Raw genomic sequence first — 23,629 nt, forward strand, 5'->3', positions numbered from 1 at the left:
TGTCCTGGTTTCTGGTCTGAACCCTAACCCTAACCCTCTACCAGCCCTCACTACAGCAGCACAGCAATCCTGTCTACCAAATCTGAATGTTGAAAGATGAGGAGTCTTAATACACTCCCTCCTCCCTTCTCTCCCCCCTCCTCCCTTCTCTCCCCCCCCTCCTCCCTTCTCTCCCCCCCCCTCCTCCCTTCTCTCCCCCCCTCCTCCCTTCTCTCCCCCCCTCCTCCCTTCTCTCCCCAAGTTTTGAGAATTGACACACTTTACTGTCGTATAGTGTACCTTCTAAGAAAATAAAGTGAGATTAATATTATGTGATTCTCTGGATATGACTTGTTAACTTTGACTTGTTCCAGTTGATTGTACATTATTGGGGGGAAAAGGTTACTTCAACGCACGCACGGTTTTACCTTTAACAAACTTTGTTCATCTTACTATGATTCACAGAGCACAATGACAAGAACATCTCACATTAGAAAATTACTTTATTTTTCACCATTAAAAAAAACAAACTTCAATAAGCAATAATCAAACCCCTAATCTTTTTGTAAAATATCACAAATACATCAAAGTCCTTTTCTCTAGAAAAGCCTGGCGTAAGGTACAGCTTTCCACGAAAAGAAAAATGTTTCCATGTAGAGAAACACTCCTGGACTTGTGAGTGACGACCACAGCACAGCCCCCCCGCCCCCTCACACACACACACAGACAGGACACACCACATCCTGGGTAGCAGACAGACAGACAGACAGACAGACAAGGCCTGGCTGTGGAGCGGCTGTGAAGCCCTCCAGGAGTCCAGGAGCTCTCTAGGACAGAATGTCTCTCAGTGGACACAGTTCATTAGGAGTGTGCTATAGTCAGTGTGTGCGTGTGTGAGAGAGTGTGTACTGTTTGCTGTGTGTGTGTGTGTGTGTGTGAGAGAGTGTGTACTGTTTGCTGTGTGTGCGTGTGTGTGTGAGAGAGTGTGTACTGTTTGCTGTGTGTGTGTGTGTGTGTGTGTGTGTGTGTGAGAGAGTGTGTACTGTTTGCTGTGTGTGCGTGTCTCATCTCTTGGGCTGGCGCAGCAGCCCCCGGATCCTGCGGATGAGGGCCTGGATGAAGGTGTAGCGAGAGCGGACCTGGCTGTACGCACTCTCCACCTCCAGCAGTTTCCTCTGCAGAGCCTCGCTGAAGCCTGCCGCCAGGTCACTCTGTAGCTGCTCACGGGAGGAGGAGGGGGGAGGGTTACTGAGGACACACACACACCATCACAGACTCACACACACCCTCTCACAGACACACACACACACAAATGAACTCTCAAAACACTCTCACAGAGACACACCCTCTCACAGACAGTCTAGGAGGATGTTCTCACCTGCTCCAGGTCCTGCTGGCTGATCCTGGACAGGCCGAGGCCGCGGCCCTCACCCCCTCCCAGGCCACCGAACGAGTCTGCAGGGTACAGGGGGGCATGTTACGACCACAGGGGGCGTGTTACGACCACAGGAGGCGTGTTACGACCACAGGGGGCGTGTTACGACCACAGGAGGCGTGTTACGACCACAAGGGGCGTGTTACGACCACAGGGGGCGTGTTACAACCACAAGGGGCGTGTTACGACCACAAGGGGCGTGTTACGACCACAGGGGGCGTGTTACGACCACAGGGGGCGTGTTACAACCACAAGGGGCGTGTTACGACCACAGGGGGCTGTGTTGCGACCACAAGGGGGGCGTGTTACGACCACAGGAGGCGTGTTACGACCACAGGAGGCGTGTTACGACCACAGGGGGGCGTGTTACGACCACAGGGGGGCGTGTTACGACCACAGGAGGCGTGTTACGACCACAGGGGGGCGTGTTACGACCACAGGGGGCAGGGGGCGTGTTACGACCACAGGTCGTTATCTTGTTTAGCAGAAGCCTGATATCGACCCGTTCATCTGAATCAGGTGTGCTGTAGCAGGGAAACATCTAGAACATGCAGGGCAGGGGGTCCCCCAGGACCAGGGTTGAGAGGGGCTGATGTGGAGGGGTGTAAACTTACCGTCAGCCAGCCGTGACCTGTAGGGGGCGCCCCCTGGCAGGAGGGAGTCCTTGGGGTCTGTTGGGGTGCAGTACAGCAGGTAATACTCCAGGTGGCGCCACAGCACAAACAGACAGGTTTCAATCACGTCTGGGAGGGGCTGGGTCAAGGTCTCATCGCCACAGACTCTAGACATACATGAACATTTCTGTACCACCACAGCTGGCTGTACCAACGTGTTGTAACACATTCCTGTCCTTCATCTCCCAGTCAACAGTTATGCCTGTTGAAGACTAATCTAGACTAATCTGGCTAGTCTGGCCTGGCCTGGCCTAGTCTGGCCTGGCCTAGCCTGGCCTGGCCTAGCCTAGCCTGGCCTAGCCTAGCCTGGCCTGGCCTGGCCTAGCCTGGCCTAGCCTAGTCTGGCCTGGCCTAATCTGGCCTGTCCTAGTCTGGCCTGGTCTAGTCTAGCTGGGTCTAGTCTAGCTGGGTCTAGTCTAGCTGGGTCTAGTCTAGCTGGGTCTAGCCTGGCCTGGCCTGGTCTAGTGTAGTCTAGCTGGGTCTAGACTAGCTGGGTCTAGTCTAGTCTGGCTCCAGTGTGTGTGGAGGGTGGAGGATACAGGAACAGAGAGCGAGCAGCTTGGCTCTGTTGTTGATGAGCTGGACCAGCCTGCGCTTGGCCAGGAGACTCCTCTGGACCGAAGAGATCTTCTCCAGCCCTCCAGACCCTGCCACCAGCGCCTGGCACAGCTGGACACACACACACACACACACACACAGTGTAATTTTTAAGAAGTGAATGAGGTTGGAGATGGCTAGGCCCAGGCTGTGTGTGTGTAAGCAGGTGTGTGTGTATGTGAGGGAGCAGGTGTGTATGTATGTGAGGGAGCAGGTGTGTGTGTGTGTATGTGAGGGAGCAGGTGTGTATGTATGTGAGGGAGCAGGTGTGTGTGTGTGTGTATGTGAGGGAGCAGGTGTGTGTGTGTGTGTGTGTGTATGTGAGGGAGCAGGTGTGTGTATGTGAGGGAGCAGGTGTGTATGTGAGGGAGCAGGTGTGTGTATGTGAGAGAGCAGGTGTGTGTGTATGTGAGAGAGCAGGTGTGTGTGTATGTGAGAGAGCAGGTGTGTGTGTATGTGAGAGAGCAGGTGTGTGTGTATGTGAGAGAGCAGGTGTGTGTGTGTGAGCAGGTGTGTGTGTATGTGAGGGAGCAGGTGTGTGTGTAAGCAGGTGTGTGTGTATGTGAGGGAGCAGGTGTGTGTGTAAGCAGGTGTGTGTGTATGTGAGAGAGCAGGTGTGTGTGTGTGTGTAAGCAGGTGTGTGTGTATGTGAGAGAGCAGGTGTGTGTGTATGTGAGAGAGCAGGTGTGTGTGTGTGTGTGTGTATGAGAGAGAGCAGGTGTGTGTGTGTACCTCCTTCAGCTCCTCTGGGGGCAGCTGTTCCAGGCTGGTCAGCTTGGCCAGGTTCTGTCTGTGGCTCTGCTGGTAGCAGAAGAAGTCTGCAGCACTGTTCCTCAGCAGGAACATGACCAGGCCCAGGGGGGGCACCCTGGAGAGGGGCGGGGCCAGCACCAGGTCTGGGGGGGCGGGGGGGGTTGAGGTCAGGGTTAGCAGGACGGGTGTGGATAACGTCTGAGAGTGTGTGTGTGTGTGTGTGTGTGTGAGAGAGAGAGTGTCAGTGTGTGTGTGAGTGTGTGTGAGAGAGTGTATGAATGTGTGTGTGTGTGTGTGTGTGTACAGACCTGGCCGGGCTGGGTCTCTGCTGCTGGTCTCACTGACAGAGGGGCTGAATAGACAGATGCTGTACTGGGCCTGAGCTGAACTCTGCAGCAGCAGAGCCTGACAGTACTCCATGATGTTAGCGCACACCTGCTCTCACACACACACACACACACGTTATCAACACCTCTCCTGCTAAACCTGACCCCAACCCTTCCTCTGGGATCCCTCCATCCCTCCCGTCCTCCAGCTCATTTCCCCTCCACCCTCCCTCCCTCCTTCTCTCCGGTCCGCCCACCACCCCACCCTCCCCGTCTCTGACCTGTTGCATGGCAACCTCCATATCCTCGCGGCGCTCGGCGGGGTCTCCGGGGGCGCCGGTCTCCGCCTGCTTCAGCAGCTGCTCCCTCTCGCTGCCGGCCAGGCGGGCCAGCAGGGCCAGGCTCTGCCGCTGGAACCGGCCCACGTGGCCCTGGGCCTCCAGGAGGGCCGCGTTGTTGCCCTCCCCGCCCACCTCCAGCACCCCTGCACCAGGACAACACTCTGTTACTGCTGCCCTCTCGCTGTGTGCTTCTACTGAGCATCACGACACACCCGTCTGGGTGAGAGTGTGTGTGTGTGTGTGTGTGTGTGTGAGGGGGCAGGTGTATATCAGTCAGTCAGTCAGTCAGAGAGTGAGAGACATTGAGAGAGATTGTGAGAGAGAGAGAGAGAGAGAGAGAGAGTGTGTGAGAGAGATTGTGAGAGAGTGTGAGAGAGAGAGTGTGAGAGAGAGAGTGTGAGAGAGAGAGTGTGTGAGAGAGTGTGAGAGAGAGAGTGTGAGAGAGAGAGTGTGAGAGAGAGTGTGAGAGAGAGAGTGTGAGAGAGAGAGAGTGTGAGAGAGAGAGAGTGTGAGAGAGTGATACAGTGTGAGAGAGTGATATAGTGTGAGAGTGAGAAAGAGTGGCGGGGGGATTGGGGTCAGGGTTAGCAGGACGGGGGTGGATAACGTCTGAGAGTGTGTGTGTGTGTGTGTGTGTGCGTGCGTACCGGGCAGGGCCGTCTTGCTGATGATGCCTGTGAGCAGAGCCAGCTCCTGCAGAGTCCCCATGCTGAGACGCTGACACCTCAGCAGGGACTGGATGGTGTCAGCATGCACTATCATCCACTGGAGCACCTGCACGCACGCACACACACACACACACACACACACACACAACAATTTTGAATGTATGCGTTATGTGAAAATGTATATATTGTAAAAGAGACACAGAAACATTTCCTGCATGTCCTCCCCTCTCTCCCATACATGTCCTATCCCTCTCTCCCATACATGTCCTCCCCTCTCTCCCATACATGTCCTCCCCTCTCTCCCATACATGTCCTATCCCTCTCTCCCATACATGTCCTCCCCTCTCTCCCATACATGTCCTCCCCTCTCTCCCATACATGTCCTCCCCTCTCTCCCATACATGTCCTCCCCTCTCTCCCATACATGTCCTATCCCTCTCTCCCATACATGTCCTATCCCTCTCTCCCATACATGTCCTATCCCTCTCTCCCATACATGTCCTATCCCTCTAACCCCGTCTCTAAATAAACCCCCTCTAGGTGAACTGCTGTGGCCGTACCTGTGCTGCCCCCTGCTGGTGGTGGGTGGTGGTGGAGGTGAGGATGACCTGGAACAACCTGAGTGCCGGCAGCAGGATCTGTCTGTAGCGGTGAGCCGGGCTGGGGATGAACCCTGACGAGTCCCTCTGGACAAACATCCTGGAGACACACAGCAGGTTAGATACCAGCCTGGACTACACCCTGGAGACACAGCAGGTTAGATACCAGCCTGGACTACACCCTGGAGACACAGCAGGTTAGATACCAGCCTGGACTACATCCTGGAGACACAGCAGGTTAGATACCAGCCTGGACTACACCCTGGAGACACAGCAGGTTAGATACCAGCCTGGACTACACCCTGGAGACACAGCAGGTTAGATACCAGCCTGGACTACACCCTGGAGACACAGCAGGTTAGATACCAGCCTGGACTACATCCTGGAGACACAGCAGGTTAGATACCAGCCTGGACTACATCCTGGAGACACAGCAGGTTAGATACCAGCCTGGACTACACCCTGGAGACCCCCCCACCTCCTCACCTGTGGGTGTCGCTGTCAGGCACCATGTCGAACACCTGACACTCCATGAGCTGGGTGACCAGGCCACAGCGCAGCAGCTCCACCGCCCCGGGGCCGGTCCTGGCCACCCGCATCAGCACAGCCTGACACACAGGGAACACACGCTACTGGTCACATCACACCTGGTTACCCTGGGAACCACACACACACACACTACTGGTCACATCACACTTGGTTACCCTGGGAACCACACACACACACACTACTGGTCACATCACACTTGGTTACCCTGGGAACCACACACACACACACACTACTGGTCACATCACACTTGGTTACCCTGGGAACCACACACACACACACTACTGGTCACATCACACTTGGTTACCCTGGGAACCACACACACACACACACTACTGGTCACATCACACTTGGTTACCCTGGGAACCACACACACGCTACTGGTCACATCACACCTGGTTACCCTGGGAACCACACACACACACACACTACTGGTCACATCACACTTGGTTACCCTGGGAACCACACACACACACACTACTGGTCACATCACACTTGGTTACCCTGGGAACCACACACACACACACACTACTGGTCACATCACACTTGGTTACCCTGGGAACCACACACACGCTACTGGTCACATCACACCTGGTTACCCTGGGAACCACACACACACACACACTACTGGTCACATCACACTTGGTTACCCTGGGAACCACACACACACACACTACTGGTCACATCACACTTGGTTACCCTGGGAACCACACACACGCTACTGGTCACATCACACCTGGTTACCCTGGGAACCACACACACACTACTGGTCATACCACACCTGGTTACCCTGGGAACCACACACGCTACTGGTCACACCACACCTGGTTACCCTGGGAACCACACACACGCTACTGGTCATACCACACCTGGTTACCCTGGGAACCACACACATGCTACTGGTCACACCACACCTGGTTACCCTGGGAACCACACACACGCTACTGGTCACACCACACCTGGCAACCCTGGGAACCACCCACACGCTACTGGTCACACCACACCTGGTTACCCTGGGAACCACACACATGCTACTGGTCACATCACACCTGGTTACCCTGGGAACCACACACACACTACTGGTCACACCACACCTGGTTACCCTGGGAACCACACACACACACTACTGGTCACATCACACCAGGTTACCCTGGTGTGTGTCCTCACCATCTTGCTCTCGTAGATGTAGAGGGGCTTGAGCAGGGGGGGCTGGGGGCACAGCAGGGTCTGCAGGGCGTGGTCGTCATGGCGAAGGCTCTCCACCAGCACCCGCAGGTAACCGCTGTTACACAGGAACACCAGCCAGTCTCCCTGACGCTCAACAGACAGCACGCGGTCCAGCACTGCCAGAGCTAGCATCTGGACACACACACACAAACACACACACACACACACACATCCATACACAACATGCATTCACATACACACAGTCGTTTAGTAAGTCAACAGGAAAGACAGTGATGATTACAAGCACAATCCGTTCAGAAGACAAAGATTCTCTCTAGTAAGATGTGTGTGTGTATGCGTGCGTATGTGTGTGTGCATGTATGCTGGTGTGTGTGTGTGTACCGTGTGTGTGTGTGTGTACCGTGTGTGTGTGTTCCCTACCCTGCCGATCTCGTGGCCATCGCAGGCGTCTCGACACACCACCTCCATGAGCGTGGTGCCGTAGCTGTGGACGATGGCCAGGTTCTCCCTCTGCAGCTTGGAGAAGCCGTCCTCTGGAGCGGTGAGACGCTCCCACATGGAGCTGCCTGCTGCACACACACACACGTATATATCAAAACACACACACGCACACACATATATATCAATACACACACACATATATCAATACACACACACGCACACACACACATATCAATACACACACACATATATCAATACACACACACGCACACACACACATATCAATACACACACACACACACACACATATATCAATACACACACATATATCAATACACACACACACACACAGACAGAGTCTAGGTCGTCCAGGGTCAGCGGCTTTGTGTGTGTGTGTGTACCTGTCTGTAGTGTGTCTGGCTCCTCTGGTTTCTGGGCGATCTGGAGGTAGTAGAGCAGGGAGCCGTACAGGTGAGCACGCAGACGCTGGAAACCTCCACCTGGTGCACACACACACACACATTAATATTCAAACAGCGTGTGTGTGTGTGGTGTATGTGTATGAATGTGTGGTGTGTGTGTATATGTGTGCATGTCCACCTCACCAGTACAGAGTATAAAGCTGAGCAGCTTGCGCAGGATGAGGTGGAGGGCAGAGTTAGCGATGGAGGCGAATCCCGACGAAGACCCGCCCTCCAGCCCCGCCCCCTGCTGCTGCTCAGACAGCACCGATTGGCTGAGGTGGGCTGTCAGGGTGAAGACGGCCCCGGCAACGATGGGCATCAGCTCCCCGGCGGCGTCTTCTGATAGGACCTGGAGAAAAGGTGGGCGGGACTTACTCTGTTACACAGTTCCTGTTGCAGTCCCGTTACTGCAGCACACACATTTATTAGACACACAACTACAGCTCACAGGAAGTCACAAATGATTATACAGTCACGTACAGAAGATGACGGTCTTTAGTTCAGCAGGCATTTTCAGGACAAACAAGCCCCCCTCCCCCCCTCCCCCCTCTCCCCCTCCCTCTCCCCCCCCTCCTCCCCCCCTCCCTCCCCCCCTCCCTCTCCCCTCCCTCCTCCCCCCTCCCTCTCCCCCCCTCCCTCTCCCCCCCCCACCTTGTCGTGCAGGTCCAGCAGCAGGTCTCTGATGATGAGCTGGCGGTCCTCAGCGGGCACCAGGTCTGCAGGGCAGGCGGTCAGCAGCGTCTCCACCAGGCTGCGCCACGACTGCAGCGCCTGCCGCTTGGCGCTCAGGCTCCGCCGCACGCGGTTACGCTCCACCACCTGCTGCAGGATGGAGTTCACTTCCTGTCCGGGGGGGGGGGGGGGGGGACACAAACGTGGCAGGAAATAGGTGAGGGTGGAGCTTAGTGGTTAGAGAATTTCACTGCAGATCAAAGAGGTTACGGGTTCAATTCTTCCAAATCTCTCAAGGCAGGATGCATTCTGAGACGCTGTTAGCTAGATCGCTAAAGTAGTTCCTTCAAACGGGTGCTGATCTAGGATTAGGGTTATGCACCAACCTCCATCAGCAGGGGGCGCTGGCCAATAGCGGCCATTCCCTGGAGGGCGTTGACCTCGGCAACCAGCACGCGATGGAGAAGCTGTGGAGACGACCAGAGTGACACGCTGATCACATGTCAATCAGACTAACCAATAACGTCCATGACGCGTAAATGTTTTGAGGATATATGTTTGGCATTGCTGCTTTACTGGGATAGAGACAGTGTAGAGAGCCAGGGAGAGGGGAGGACATGCAGGAAGAGGCCCGGGCTGGAATCGAACCCGGGCCCCCGTGGAGGTCAGAAGTTGGGAGAGGGGAGGAGGGAGGTTAGAAGGAGGGAGGTCATGAGATCAGGCAGTAGGTCAGAGATCAGGCAGGAGGTCAGAGGTCAAGAGGAGGGAGCTCAGGGGTCAGGAGGAGGTCAGAGGTCAAGAGGAGGGAGCTCAGGGGTCAGGAGGAGGTCAGAGGTCAAGAGGAGGGAGCTCAGGGGTCAGGAGGAGGTCAGAGGTCAAGAGGAGGGAGCTCAGGGGTCAGGAGGAGGTCAGAGGTCAAGAGGAGGGAGCTCAGGGGTCAGGAGGAGGTCAGAGAGGCTCTGGTCCCACCTTGACGTTGCAGACGGTGTGTCCGTGCTCGTTGACGTGCTCACAGTTGGCGATGACCTGCTCGATCTGAGCTCGCTCGAAGAAGTCCAGCTGCAGTAGCTCAGGGGCGTCCTGGCTGAAGTCGATGGCGTCCAGCACACTCAGCAGCTTCCGGCGCACTGTGATGATGTCACACAACAACAGGATGTGACAACACAGTCGACACAGTAAGCAAGCTTCCTCCAAGGCTTGGAGATATTCGACAGTCAACATGAGTCCAGGAGTGAAAGGTGTGTGTGTTTGTGTGAGTGAGTGTGTGTGAGCAAGTGTGCGCGCATGCAGGTGTGCTACTGACCTTTAGACACAGTGTCAAAGTGCAGGAAACCACTGACTGATCTGGTCTCCTCCTCCATGCCCATCTCCCCATCAGCTACAGAAACACACCAGTCAGAAGGTGTGTGTTAGCTCTGTGCTGATTGTGTGTGTGTTACCTGTGTGTGTGTGTGTGTAGGTGTTACCTGCGTGTGTGTGTGTGTTACCTGTGTGTGTGTGTGTTACCTGTGTGTGTGTGTGTGTGTGTTACCTGTGTGTGTGTGTGTTACCTGTGTGTGTGTGTTACCTGTGTGTGTGTGTTACCTGTGTGCAATGTTTTTTGGCTATCTTGTTGTTATGATCAGTGACCTATGCACTTTGTAAAGCTCTCTCTTGGAAGTCGCTTTGGATAAAAGTGTCTGCTAAATGAATAAATGTAAATGTGTGTGTTACCTGTGTGTGTGTAACCTGTGTGTGTGTTACCTGTGTGCTGTGTGTGTGTAACCTGTGTGTGTGTTACCTGCGTGCTGCGTGTGTGTAACCTGTGTGTGTTACCTGCGTGCTGCGTGTGCGGCTGGTCGTCCAGCAGCAGGTTGACCAGGCGCTGGGTGTGTGAGCGCTGACGGTTCAGTGATGTCACTCTGAGCTCGATGGCAGCTGTCTTCATCAGCCAGGACATCTGGGACAGGCTAGCGATCTGGTCACCTGGGGCAGAGAGAGAGAGAGAGTGAGAGTGAGTGAGTTGGAAGAGGGAGAGAGAGAGTTGGAAGGGTAGAGGGAAAGCGAGAGAGAGTTGGAATGGGAGAGGGAAAGAGAGGTGGAAGGAGAGAGAGAGAGGTGGAAGGGGAGAGAGCGAGAGATGGAAGGAGAGAGAGAGAGAGGTGGAAGGGGAGAGAGCGAGAGGTGGAAGGAGAGAGAGAGTTGGAATGGGAGAGAGAGTTGGAATGGGAGAGAGAGCGAGAGGTGGAAGGGGGGAGAGAGCGAGAGGTGGAAGGAGAGAGAGCGAGAGGTGGAAGGAGAGAGAGCGAGAGGTGGAAGGAGAGAGAGAGTTGGAATGGGAGAGAGAGTTGGAATGGGAGAGAGAGCGAGAGGTGGAAGGGGGGAGAGAGCGAGAGGTGGAAGGAGAGTGAGCGAGAGGTGGAAGGAGAGAGAGCGAGAGGTGGAAGGAGAGAGAGCGAGAGGTGGAAGGGGAGAGAGTTGGAATGGGAGAGAGAGCGAGAGGTGGAAGGAGAGAGAGCGAGAGGTGGAAGGAGAGAGAGCGAGAGGTGGAAGGGGAGAGAGCGAGAGGTGGAAGGAGAGAGAGCGAGAGGTGGAAGGAGAGAGAGCGAGAGGTGGAAGGGGAGAGAGCGAGAGGTGGAAGGAGAGAGAGAGGTGGAAGGAGAGAGAGAGGTGGAAGGAGAGAGTTGGAATGGGAGAGAGAGCGAGAGGTGGAAGGGGGGAGAGCGAGAGGTGGAAGGGGAGAGAGCGAGAGGTGGAAGGAGAGAGAGAAAGAGGTGGAAGGAGAGAGAGAGAGAGAGAGGTGGAAGGAGAGAGAGCGAGAGGTGGAAGGGGAGAGAGCGAGAGGTGGAAGGAGAGAGAGCGAGAGGTGGAAGGAGAGAGAGCGAGAGGTGGAAGGGGGGAGAGAGTGAGAGGTGGAAGGAGAGAGAGCGAGAGGTGGAAGGAGAGAGAGCGAGAGGTGGAAGGGGAGAGAGCGAGAGGTGGAAGGAGAGAGAGCGAGAGGTGGAAGGAGAGAGAGCGAGAGGTGGAAGGAGAGAGAGAGAGGTGGAAGGAGAGAGAGAGAGAGAGGTGGAAGGAGAGAGAGTTGGAATGGGAGAGAGAGCGAGAGGTGGAAGGGGGGAGAGCGAGAGGTGGAAGGAGAGAGAGCGAGAGGTGGAAGGAGAGAGAGAGAGGTGGAAGGAGAGAGAGAGAGAGAGGTGGAAGGAGAGAGAGTTGGAATGGGAGAGAGAGCGAGAGGTGGAAGGGGGGAGAGCGAGAGGTGGAAGGGGAGAGAGCGAGAGGTGGAAGGAGAGAGAGAGAGAGGTGGAAGGAGAGAGAGCGAGAGGTGGAAGGGGAGAGAGCGAGAGGTGGAAGGAGAGAGAGCGAGAGGTGGAAGGAGAGAGAGGTGGAAGGAGAGAGAGCGAGAGGTGGAAGGGGAGAGAGCGAGAGATGGAAGGAGAGAGAGCGAGAGGTGGAAGGAGAGAGAGCGAGAGGTGGAAGGAGAGAGACCTGGCAGGATAAAGGGGAGGTGCTGCAGGTGGGAGAACAGGAAGTCCTGGCTGGTCCTCAGGTAACGCATGGTGGGACCAGAGGTGTCGGAGCAAGCACACAGCTGGTAGATCACCTGCACACACACACACACACACACAGTCATAAGCACAGGTGCATGAAATGGCACGCGTGTCAGCATGCGTGTTTCGCCGTGTGTGTGTACCTGGTAGCAGAGTGTGTGTGTACCTGGTAGCAGAGCGTGTGTGTACCTGGTAGCAGAGTGTGTGTGTACCTGGTAGCAGAGTGTGTGTGTACCTGGTAGCAGAGTGTGTGTGTACCTGGTAGCAGAGTGTGTGTGTACCTGGTAGCAGAGTGTGTATGTACCTGGTAGCAGAGTGTGTGTGTACCTGGTAGCAGAGTGTGTGTGTACCTGGTAGCAGAGTGTGTGTGTACCTGGTAGCAGAGTGTGTGTGTACCTGGTAGCAGAGCTCCGCTAGGTGCGGGGCCTGAGAGGTGAGGACAGGACCAGAGCGTTTCTCACTTCCTCTCTGGAGAAGACTGAGGATGGCGTGTAAACAGCTGCGTGGACAACCCAGCACTCCTGCACACACACACACAAACACTTACAGTACAGCTTTAAGGCATCTGGAAACGTGATTTTATGTGCCTGTGAATGTGTGTGTGTGTCTAACCATGTGTATATCTCTGTGTGTGTCTGTTTGTGTGAGGGGCTGTCCATGTGAGTGTGTGTGTGTATATGAGGGGCTGACCATGTGAGTGTGTGTGTGTGTATATATGAGGGGCTGACCATGTGTGTGTGTGTGTGTGTGTGTGTGTATAAAGGGGCTGTCCGTGTGTGTGTGTGTGTATGAGGGTCTGACCATGTGAGTGTGTGTGTGTGTGTGTGTGTGTGTGTGTGTGTGTGTGTGTGTGTGTGTGTGTGCGAGGGTCTGACCAGGGTCCTGAAGGTTGGTGGAGGAGGCTGGCTTCTTGACCTGGTAGCCCAGCAGGTAGAGCGCCAGGTTGGGGCTCTTCAGCTCCAGGGAGGTGATGAGCAGGTTCAGGATGTGGCTCTGGGTCTCATGGCGGAGCCTAGCAACCTTCTTCTCAGGGTCCGAGTCTGGGGGAGGTATGGAGACATCTGAGATGAGAGATGTAACACTGGAGAGGAACTGTGTGTGTGTGTGTGTGTGTCAGATCAGAAAGCTCACCTTCTCCCTTCTCGATGCCCTCCTCGGCTCCCTCGTTGTCCAGACACTCCACAAAGCCAGCCATCAGCTTCTCACTCACCGCCTGGAGGAACACACACCACAGCATCACCCCCCTGCTTCCTCCAGGGGTCCCCAGCCCCCCCTGCTTCCTCCAGGTGTCCCCAGCCCCCCCTCTCCTCCAGGTGTCCCCAGCCCCCCCTCTCCTCCAGGTGTCCCCAGCCCCCCCTCTCCTCCAGGGGTCCCCAGCCCCCCTCTCCTCCAGGGGTCCCCAGCCCCCCTCTCTTCCAGGGGTGTCCCCAGCCCCCCTCTCCTCCAGGGGTGTCCACAGCCCCCAATCTCCTCCTGGTCCTACCTGGTTGTGGGTGAAGTCCCCCACCAGCCGGGCCTGGATGTTGGGGTAGCGGGAGATGTGTCGCAGGATCTTGGCGCTCTGGTACGCTGCTTCTGGGTTGGTGTTGCCGTGGTACAGGTACCTGCCAGGGACAAACAGCACCAAGGGAATGAGTACAATGAAGCCTCAATACGTTTTTTTGGGGGAGCAGTTTTTGACTAGTGACGACTCAGATTAGCAGTTAATCTCATCTAATAGCACTGTTAAGTAGGGGTGGAACAGTACATATATTCGTATTGAACCGAAACGGGCGTCACGGTTCGGTGCATGAAATTACACGGAGAATACACGGTGTAAAAATAAATAAAACTTGCATGCAAATTAATGAATGTGATGCGGATCTACTGTTAGATACTTGTGTTCTTTAGGGACACCTAATCTGTTGCCCCGCTTTAGCTCTGAAGCTCTGATTGGCACCGCCGTGAGTCAGAGATAACTAGCAGCACTAAGGACGAGTATGGCGAGTGGTGGCGACCCACAAGAGATAGAGGACCCGCCGGCCTCTTTAAGATCGCAAGTTTGGGAAAACTTTGGTTTCCCATTCAGTTACAGTAGTACAGGCGAGAGAGTGGTGGAGAAGACCAGCACTGTGTGTCTGCGTTGTTCAGCAGTTGTGGGGTATGTGAGTGGAAATACATCTAACATGTTAACGTATATAACGCATCTGGCGTGTGCTAAATGACTACAAATATCCGACGCCATCACCCAGGTGTGCCAATCACTGGAACGAGTAAAAAAAAAAAAAAAACACTGTCCAACTTCTCCTCCCTACAGTGCTTAACCAACCCAAAAATCACTGACGCAATCAGAATTTACATGTCATCTTCAATGCGCCCGTATTCACTCTTAGAGGAACCTGGTTTGTTTTGCTTTTCCCTCGTACAGAACCGTGATGTCTGAACCGCGGTATGAACCGAACCGTGACTTCAGTGTACCGTTCCACCCCTACTGTTAAGTGTAACCATCCACACTAGGTATTACCTACAGTGTCCATTCCTCTGATGCATGTGTGTGACAATTATCTGTGTGATAATGATAATAATGTGATGATGATTGATAATAATGAGGATAATCCTAATAATAATAATGCAGCTGCGTACCTGGCGATGTTGACGATGTGGTCGGCCTTGCGGCTCTGGGCGCTGACCCCCTGCAGCAGCTCCTCCAGCGGGCAGACGAGCAGCGAGGCCTGGCTCTCCCGCAGGAGCTCCATGAACAGCAGTTGCTTGTGCAGGGCTAGCTCCAGCAGGGCCAGGCAGTGCAGCACAGCTGCCTCCAGGTGGGCCTTACCTGGGGAGGGACACACAGGGGGGAGGGGGGCGTTGGACACGTGGGGGGGGGAGGAAGGTGTGTGTGTGAGTGAGTGAGAGACAGTGTGTGTGTGTGTGTGAGACAGAGTGTGTGTGTGTGAGACAGTGTGTGTGAGTGAGACAGTGTGTGTGTGTGTGTGTGAGACAGAGTGTGTGTGTGAGACAGTGTGTGTGAGTGAGACAGTGTGTGTGTGTGTGTGAGTGAGACAGAGTGTGTGTGTGAGAGTGTGTGTGAGTGAGACAGTGTGTGTGTGCGTGAGTTAGAGAGACCGCATGCTCGCTGCCCTACCAGGGAAGGGGGCGTAGGTGTCGAGCAGGCGCGTCCCCTCCCCCAGCAGGCTAAGGCAGAGGGCCAGGGTGGGGGAGTCGTTGAGCAGGTGGAACAGCAGCGTGTGTCCGGGGGGCTTGTGAGCCGCCACCAGCTCCCCCTGCAGCTCCACCGTCTCCTGGACGAAGTCCGACGCCTGTGGCTCGTAGTCCCGCAGGAGCTTGTGGAACACCTCCAGAACCGCCTCCGCTACCTCCCACTGGGGGGCGGAAGAGAGGGGGGGTACAGAGAATGAGGACAGTGAGAGATCTGTAGTTTCTTTAGGGCAGGATGCACATTTTCCAACAAGTCAGGAGAGAGAGAAAAAAGTGAAAGGTAAAGAAAGCAAAAGAGAGAGAGCGAGGGAGACAGGCCAAGCGAGAGGGCTAAAGAGAGAGAGACAGACAGAGCGAGAGACAGAGAGCTACAGAGAGCTGAAACGAGACGGACCTTCTCAGCGGGGCGGCGGTAGGCACGGGTGGGGAAGGGCAGGAACACGGCCTCTCTCAGGAACGTCAGGTACGGCTGGAACCCTGGGGCGCGGAACCCCGCCCCCAGGTTGACGGGCAGGGCGCTCTCCACCAATGAACTGATGAGCTGGCAGAAGGCCCGGGTCAGAGGGTACTCTTCACAGCTCGACTCGATCTCGTTCAGCTCCTCCTGGGGGAGGGCCGGGTGCAGGGGTCAGCGAACTCACACACACAAGGGAGGATAAGGCCAAGGGTTTGGTTTACACACACACACACCAAACAGACACACACGAAACAAACACACACACACCCCAAACACCAACAAAAAACTCAACACACACAACAAACAGACACACACGCACCAAATACACAAAAACTAAAAACACACCTCAATTCCAGCGGCCTGTCTTTGTCCTGGAGCTCGAACAGTTTGGAGGATCTGGAGGAGAGACCAGAACGTTCTTAACTGAGCTAAACCCAACCCTCCCAGACAGGCTGGTAGCACCTAACCCTCCCAGACAGGCTGGTAGCACCTAACCCTCCCAGACAGGCTGGGAGCACTGTCAGAAGCTGCTGCGGTACATGGGTTAGCTAAGGTACGGTACTTGGGTTAGCTAAGGTACGGTACCTGGGTTAGCCAAGGTACGGTACCTGGGTTAGCTAAGGTACGGTACCTGTGTTAGCTAAGGTACGGTACCTGTGTTAGCTAAGGTACGGTACCTGGGCTGGCTAAGGTACGGTACCTGGGTTAGCTAAGGTACGGTACCTGGGTTAGCTAAGGTACGGCACCTGGGTTAGCTAAGGTACGGTACCTGTGTTAGCTAAGGTACGGTACCTGTGTTAGCTAAGGTACGGTACCTGGGCTGGCTAAGGTACGGTATCTGGGTTAGCTAAGGTACGGCACCTGGGTTAGCTAAGGTACGGTACCTGTGTTAGCTAAGGTACGGTACCTGGGCTGGCTAAGGTACGGTACCTGGGTTAGCTAAGGTACGGAACCTGGGCTGGCTAAGGTACGGTATCTGGGTTAGCTAAGGTACGGTACCTGGGTTAGCTAAGGTACGGTACCTGGGTTAGCTAAGGTACGGTACCTGGGTTGGCTAAGGTACGGTACCTGTGTTAGCTAAGGTACGGTACCTGGGTTGGCTAAGGTACGGTACCTGTGTTAGCTAAGGTACGGTACCTGTGTTAGCTAAGGTACGGTACCTGGGTTAGCTAAGGTACGGTACCTGTGTGTACTCGAGCGACTGCCACAGCGAGGCAGCGATCTCGGGCGACTTGGCGAAGGCGGCGAGGCAGCGCAGCAGGTGGGCCTTGAGGACGGGAGGGACGCTGCACTGCAGCAGGCCCAGCATCACTACCACCGGCGTCCACTGGGGGTGCTCACACAGGGCCAGGCGCGCGTTCTCACTCTGCAACACACACAGGCAGGCACGCACACAAACACACACACAGTTAAAACAAGCCTGACCACTCATCAACACACACAAATCATAACATGAAACCAACCCCCCCCCCTGCTCCCCCCCCTCCTGCTCCCCCCCCCCCTGCTCCCCCCCCTCCTGCTCCCCCCCCCTCCTCACCCAGGTGATGATGTTGGCGAGGAGCTGCAGGAAGGCAGTGAGGCCGTCCATCTCTCTCTGGGTGATGCCCCTCAGTGGCGGCGGGCGGTACTGCGTGGCGTCGGCGCTGGGCAGGTCTCGGCGGAGGCTCTCGTGGTACAGCATGAGGGAGTGGAAGAAGTGCTCCCAGGAGACAGGGCTGCCCGCCACGCCCTGCATGTTCTCTCCTGCGGACGCAAGCAACACACATAAACAGTGTAGGGAGTCAGGTGAGCCGTTAAGAGAATCGGGATAGTAATCAGAAGGTCGCTGGTTCGATTCGGGCCGTGTCAAATGACGCTGTGTCCTTGTGCAAGGCCCTCCCCCCTACTTGCCTCAGGGGGAATGTCCCTGTACTTACTGTAAGTCGCTCTGGATAAGAGCGTCTGCTAAATGACTAAATGTAAATGTAAACACATGCTGTGTGTGTGCAGGCTGTGTGTGTGTGCATGCTGTGTGTGTGTGCATGCTGTGTGTGTGTGCATGCTGTGTGTGTGTGCATGCTGTGTGCGTGTGTGTGTGTGTGAGTGCACACTGTGTGTGTGTGTGTGTGCATGCTGTGTGTGTGCATGCTGTGTGTGAGTGCACACTGTGTGTGTGTGTGTGTGTGTGTGTGTGTGTGTGTGTGTGTATCTTGTGTGTGTGTGTTACCGTGCGGCGCTCCGTTGGTCTTCAGCAGGCTGAAGCAGTAGTGAGAACACTGGGCCCCATTAGCCAGCCCCCTCAGCATGCGCAGGTACGGCAGGTACAGCGTCGCAGGAAGCAGGTCGCCCATCTGACGCACAAACTTAGACAGCACCACCTGAGACACACACACGAGATACACACACACACGTAAGACACACACGAGACGCAACACACGCAAGACACACACGAGACGCAACACACGCAAGACACACACAAGACACACACGAGACGCAACACACGGTTACAAGCGTCATGACAGCAACAGTATGTATCCATGTAGAGGCCTAACCCTGGACACAGGTGTGTCTGGTCCCCCCAGGCCTGCCCCTGCCTGCCAGGTGTGTCTGGTCTCCTACCTGCTTGTGGGGGGGTCTCTGCATGGCCATGCCCAGGTAGGAGCCCTGCATGCTGGTGTGCTGGAGGGATTCTGTGGGGTTCCAGAACTCCAGAGCCAGCTCCAGGCCAAACGGGTCTTTACCGTAGAACTCTCCTATCTGACCACGGGACGGGATAGAGACAGGTCAGACAGGTCAGATACAGGACAGAGAGACAGGTCAGATACAGGACAGAGACAGGAGGTACAGTGCGTGTGTGTGAGGGCTGACCAGGTTCATCAGGTGGTCCAGGTCTTTGCGTAGGGAGGATGGAGGCTCGCTGCCCACCTGGAGAGACATGTGGATCAGACGAGCATCCTCGTCGGCACGGTTACGCAGCTGCTTCACCTGCAACAAGATCAAAACCAAACTTTTTTATTTTATTTTTTATAACAAGCTACTGACAAGCTTAAAACAAGCTACTCTCCCTCCCTCCCTCCCTCCCGCCCGCCCGCCCGCCCGCCCGCCCGCCCGCCCGCCCGCCCGCCCGCCCGCCCGCCCGCCCGCCCGCCCGCCCGCACGCACGCACGCACGCACGCACGCACGCACGCACGCACGCACGCACGCACGCACGCACGCACGCACGCACGCACGCACGCACGCACGCACGCACGCACGCACGCACGCACGCACGCACGCACGCACGCACGCACGCACGCACGCACGCACGCACGCACGCACGCACGCACGCACGCACGCACGCACGCACGCACGCACGCACGCACGCACGCACGCACGCACGCACGCACGCACGCACGCACGCACGCACGCACGCACGCACGCACGCACGCACGCACGCACGCACGCACGCACGCACGCACGCACGCACGCACGCACGCACGCACGCACGCACGCACGCACGCACGCACGCACGCACGCACGCACGCACGCACGCACGCACGCACGCACGCACGCACGCACGCACGCACGCACGCACGCACGCACGCACGCACGCACGCACGCACGCACGCACGCACGCACGCACGCACGCACGCACGCACGCACGCACGCACGCACGCACGCACGCACGCACGCACGCACGCACGCACGCACGCACGCACGCACGCACGCACACACACACACACACACACACACACACACACACACACACACACACGTCCCCCAAGGCCGTCTACCTTCATGGGCATGAGGGCCAGGAAGTCTGTGATGAGCGAGTGGAGCCTCCGTGTGTAGAACTCCTCCTGGGAGAAGCCCTCGCATCCCAGCATGCCCTCTGTCATGAACAGGAAGACGCCTCCGAGCAGCGCCTGGTCGCTCAGGGCCTCGTCCGCCTCCGTGAACTCCACCAGGGCTGCGCGCACACACACGCAGGCACACACACACACACACACACACACACACACACACACACACAAGCATACACACACACACACAAACACCCGTAATAAGATCAGAGACTTTTCTACACTCGTGCATTTACATCTACAGAAGAATATTCCCATTAAAACATAAGTAACAAAGTATTCATTGAGTAATTTTCTGCTTGATTTTAGATGGTGACCGTGTGAGAAAGATAGAAGTCGAGAGAGAGAGAGAGAGAGAGAGAGAGAGAGAGAGAGAGAGAGAGAGAGAGAGAGAGAGAGAGAGAGAGAGAGAGACGACACGCAGGAAACAGCCTGGGCAGGAATCAAACCCGGGCTCTACCCGCTCCCCGGTGAGCCCCCGGCACGGCCCAGCGGCGGCAGTCTTACCGGCGCCCTGTGGTAGCTGGGAGAGGGCTCTGAGGGCCAGGGCCCAGGCCAGCCGGCACACCGCCTGCAGCCCCGGAACCTTCCAGGGCTGGCCCTCCACCAGCCGGGCGTGGACGGCCGACACGTAATGTTTCTCCGTCAGCAGGGGCAGGGCCTGCAGCAGGTCTGACACACACAGGGAGGGGGTTAGACACACGGCTGGACCGTCAACTCCCACTTCCTGATTGGGCCGTGTTGGCGAGGGTGAAGGAGATGCAGGGTGATGGATGATCTATGGAAGCACTGGAGCTAATCATGTCGAGTGGCAGGTGTCAAGTCATCTGTATTTCAGTGAGTCCCCTCTCCTCACCTTCTCTATCCTCGTTCCCCGGTTCTAGGAAGCTGACGTCTAAACAGTAGAGCAGACCCATGACCAGGGCCAGGTTCACGCTGTCCAATGAGCCGTCGGCTTCTGCAGTCACCGTCTCCAGGTGGCCAATCAGGGCCAGGGTGTCGTCTTTACTTAAAGGTGATTGGCAAGTCCAGGAGAACAGGGAGTCGGCCAGGGCCTGTCGGCACTCTCGGATGAGGTCAGAGACCTGGAGAACAGAGAATGAAACTGTAAGCAGACACCGAGGCTTGTGTAACTTCATTTTAGATCGTCTTCACATAAATAAGCACAAAATTGGAACCAACAAGTTACTTGTTACGCCTGTGTTGGCTACAATTTTGTGCCGATTCCTGCCGTCCTCCCTAACCTCCCCTCACCTCCTCCCTTCCTCACCTCCTCCCTCAGTCCCCCCCCTTACATCCTCCCTGCCCTTCTCCCTTCCTCACCCCCCCCAACCCCCCTCCACCTCACCTCCTTCCTGTGTTTCTCGTTCCCCAGGCCTCTCTCCTTCTGCAGGCGCTCAAACTCCCGGGTGACGCTGATCTCAGACACCAGCACCAGGATGCGCCTGGCCAGGCCCTGGCTCATCAGCTCGTCGGTGAACCTGGTGGTGATGGTCACCAGCTCTGCACTGAGGGGGTCAGAAGGACCAGAGGGTGCAGGTCAACACACAGCAGACACCAGGGAGGGAAGACTGTGGGGAGTTTGGACAACCCAGTTCTCCCTTTCCTCACATGGGTTTCTTCCCCAAAGAACCCGACAAATTACTTTTTTGGGGGCATTTTGCATGCTTTTATGGACAGTTTTTAAGTGAAGTGTGATGGGAAGGCAGGGAAAGAGAGCCACCTGACATGCAGCACAAGGCCCAGGGCGGATTCAAACCCAGTACACTGCAGTAAAGCCTGAGCCTACATGGTATATGGCTAACAGGGCTCCCCACAACCCCAATATTGAATCAAAACAGCATGCAGACCAGACCGCTCCCCTGGCCACGACGAGAGGAGAGCATTCTGGGAGACGTCAGTTTCCGTCCTACCTCAGCTCCAGGGTGAAGGTCTTGCCGTGGCGTGATTGGATGAGGGACCGGAGGGAGTTGGCCACACACAGCTTGCCGTCCCAGTAGAGCAGCACAGCCACCAGGCCACGGGTCACACCGGGGAAGTACGGCTGCTGGTGCTCACCTGAGAGAGGGGTCAAGGGTCAGCCAGGTCCAGACTGGCTACTGCCTCCAGCGACACATATCAGGGCGTAGCTCGTTCATTCTAAGCTAATATTTTCTGATTTGAGGGGGGATTGGTAGGGGGGGGGGATATTTCTGCCTTATTGGCACAGAGACAGTAGAGACAGTAGAGACAGTAGAGACAGTAGAGACAGCAGAGACAGTAGAGACAGCAGAGACAGCAGAGACAGTAGAGACAGCAGAGACAGTAGAGACAGTAGAGACAGCAGAGACAGTAGAGACAGTAGAGACAGCAGAGACAGTAGAGACAGTAGAGACAGTAGAGACAGCAGAGACAGCAGAGACAGCAGAGACAGTAGAGACAGTAGAGACAGCAGAGACAGCAGAGACAGTAGAGACAGTAGAGACAGCAGAGACAGCAGAGACAGTAGAGACAGTAGAGACAGTAGAGACAGCAGAGACAGCAGAGACAGTAGAGACAGTAGAGACAGTAGAGACAGGTACTCCAGGACTCCAGGCATAGGTAAAGCCCCCTCTAACTCTGCTTGTAAAAAGGGCTGTCCAAACAACATTTGTAAGGGGGAGAGAGAGAGGTGGGGGGGGACATGGCCTGGATTCTAACCCAGGCCCCCTGTGGTGAAGCCTCAGCCTACACTAGACAGGTGAGTCACCGGGGTGTCCCAGGTGACGTCCGTTACCTGCCAGCAGCAGTTCTAGAGCAGCCAGCTCTCCGATGTCGAACAGGTCGCTGAGGATGAAGGCCTCGGTCAGGAGCTGTTCCGGCAGCAGCCGTGATCCCTGCTGGCCCTGGATGGAGATGCCCTCCGTGCTGGCCTTCCTCACCTTCTCCCTCTGCTCCGCACTTTTTGGCTGGGGAGCGGAGAGAGAGACGGAGAGAGACAGACAGAGAGGAGGAGTTAGCCAGTAATGCCAATATTTTATGATAGAATACAACACATTTAAAAACAACTGCCTTCAGTGTGCGTCAACGTCTCACCGGGTTCTTGAAGAGTGAGAGGAAATGGGGTTTGTGTTTCTTCAGTTGTAAGTCCAGGAGGTGCACGCTCTCCGGCTGCCGCCTCCACACCGCTCCCTCCACGGTCTCCCATAGCTCCTTCAGCGGGCCCCACAGACTGGCTCCTGAACGAGCATGCCGGCGTACACACAACAACACGGTTCTGGTTACCAAAATGTACGAACGAGAAGTTCGGCTTTGCTTTATTCACCCACTAGCTTCGTTTAGAAACAGCCGTAGACACAAATTATAAGGTATTGTATAAACCATCTAACTTACCATCACATTCGCGATGGCTTGTTAGCTAAGATGTATTAGTCTTAAAATATTGGAATAGAACCTCAACTGAAACATCAAAGATGTGTTTGCTGAGCATGTGTGCAAGTATCATTTTACAAAGTGGTGATTGTTTTGGTCTGATCACTGAAGTTGTTTCACTCAGGTTAATTTTGCTAGCAAGCAACCTAGCCATTCAATGAATATGACAGCCTCGGCGCCATGTGATCTTGTATGATAAGATAGCTAGCTCGGGTAAAAGTAGTTGAATATTGCGAACAAATGTGTTAGGAATTGTTTAACAAATGAGTCCAGACAACCTTCTACAAGTTTCACAGAACAAAATAGAACAAAATTGAGTCCACACCTGAATTTACCGCCATCTGGACCGCCATGATAAACTCAATCTTTGGGAGATCCTGGTTCGATGGACCCCTATGAGTGCCGGAGCAAAATTATATTCTTAAAAATATATTTGGGTCACGACTGCTTTTTGGTTGTCAGCAGCTACATATGTTATATTAATACATAAATACACAAATGTAACTGAAACAATCGAAAGTTTTGGAGTTTCTAAATGGTCACACTTTTGTTCAGG

The 23,629-nt window shown here is 55.4% G+C and overlaps 1 protein-coding gene across 2 annotated transcripts; it reads right to left on the reverse strand.

Moving 5' to 3' along the window:
* Window positions 1-464: 464 nt before the first annotated feature.
* nup205 (nucleoporin 205) lies at window positions 465-23,426 on the reverse strand. 2 transcript variants are annotated; one of them, XM_067233964.1, is made up of 41 exons: window positions 23,399-23,426; window positions 22,738-22,880; window positions 22,439-22,610; window positions 21,597-21,741; window positions 21,032-21,191; window positions 20,540-20,768; window positions 20,191-20,355; window positions 19,615-19,790; window positions 18,710-18,826; window positions 18,461-18,598; window positions 18,069-18,219; window positions 17,400-17,605; window positions 17,046-17,228; window positions 16,208-16,258; window positions 15,800-16,009; window positions 15,332-15,569; window positions 14,833-15,022; window positions 13,694-13,814; window positions 13,342-13,423; window positions 13,086-13,250; window positions 12,607-12,731; window positions 12,149-12,263; window positions 10,499-10,648; window positions 9,987-10,061; window positions 9,653-9,810; window positions 9,070-9,150; window positions 8,663-8,854; window positions 8,153-8,360; window positions 7,949-8,047; window positions 7,527-7,672; window positions 7,086-7,277; window positions 5,859-5,980; window positions 5,334-5,472; window positions 4,753-4,879; window positions 4,046-4,248; window positions 3,747-3,873; window positions 3,418-3,581; window positions 2,628-2,757; window positions 2,029-2,157; window positions 1,358-1,434; window positions 465-1,196 (listed from the first exon to the last, which is right to left on the reverse strand). In XM_067233964.1, the coding sequence occupies exons 1-41, from the start codon at window positions 23,424-23,426 to the stop codon at window positions 1,044-1,046; spliced, it is 5,982 nt and encodes a 1,993-aa protein (XP_067090065.1). In that variant the 3' UTR covers window positions 465-1,043. The 2 variants fall into 2 exon arrangements, with proteins under 2 accessions (XP_067090065.1, XP_067090064.1); XM_067233963.1 differs by having other exon boundaries at window positions 7,527-7,675.
* Between the last annotated feature and the right edge of the window lie 203 nt (window positions 23,427-23,629).

The sequence above is a fragment of the Osmerus mordax genome, chromosome 4, assembly GCF_038355195.1.
Source record: "Osmerus mordax isolate fOsmMor3 chromosome 4, fOsmMor3.pri, whole genome shotgun sequence".
NCBI lineage: Eukaryota > Metazoa > Chordata > Actinopteri > Osmeriformes > Osmeridae > Osmerus > Osmerus mordax.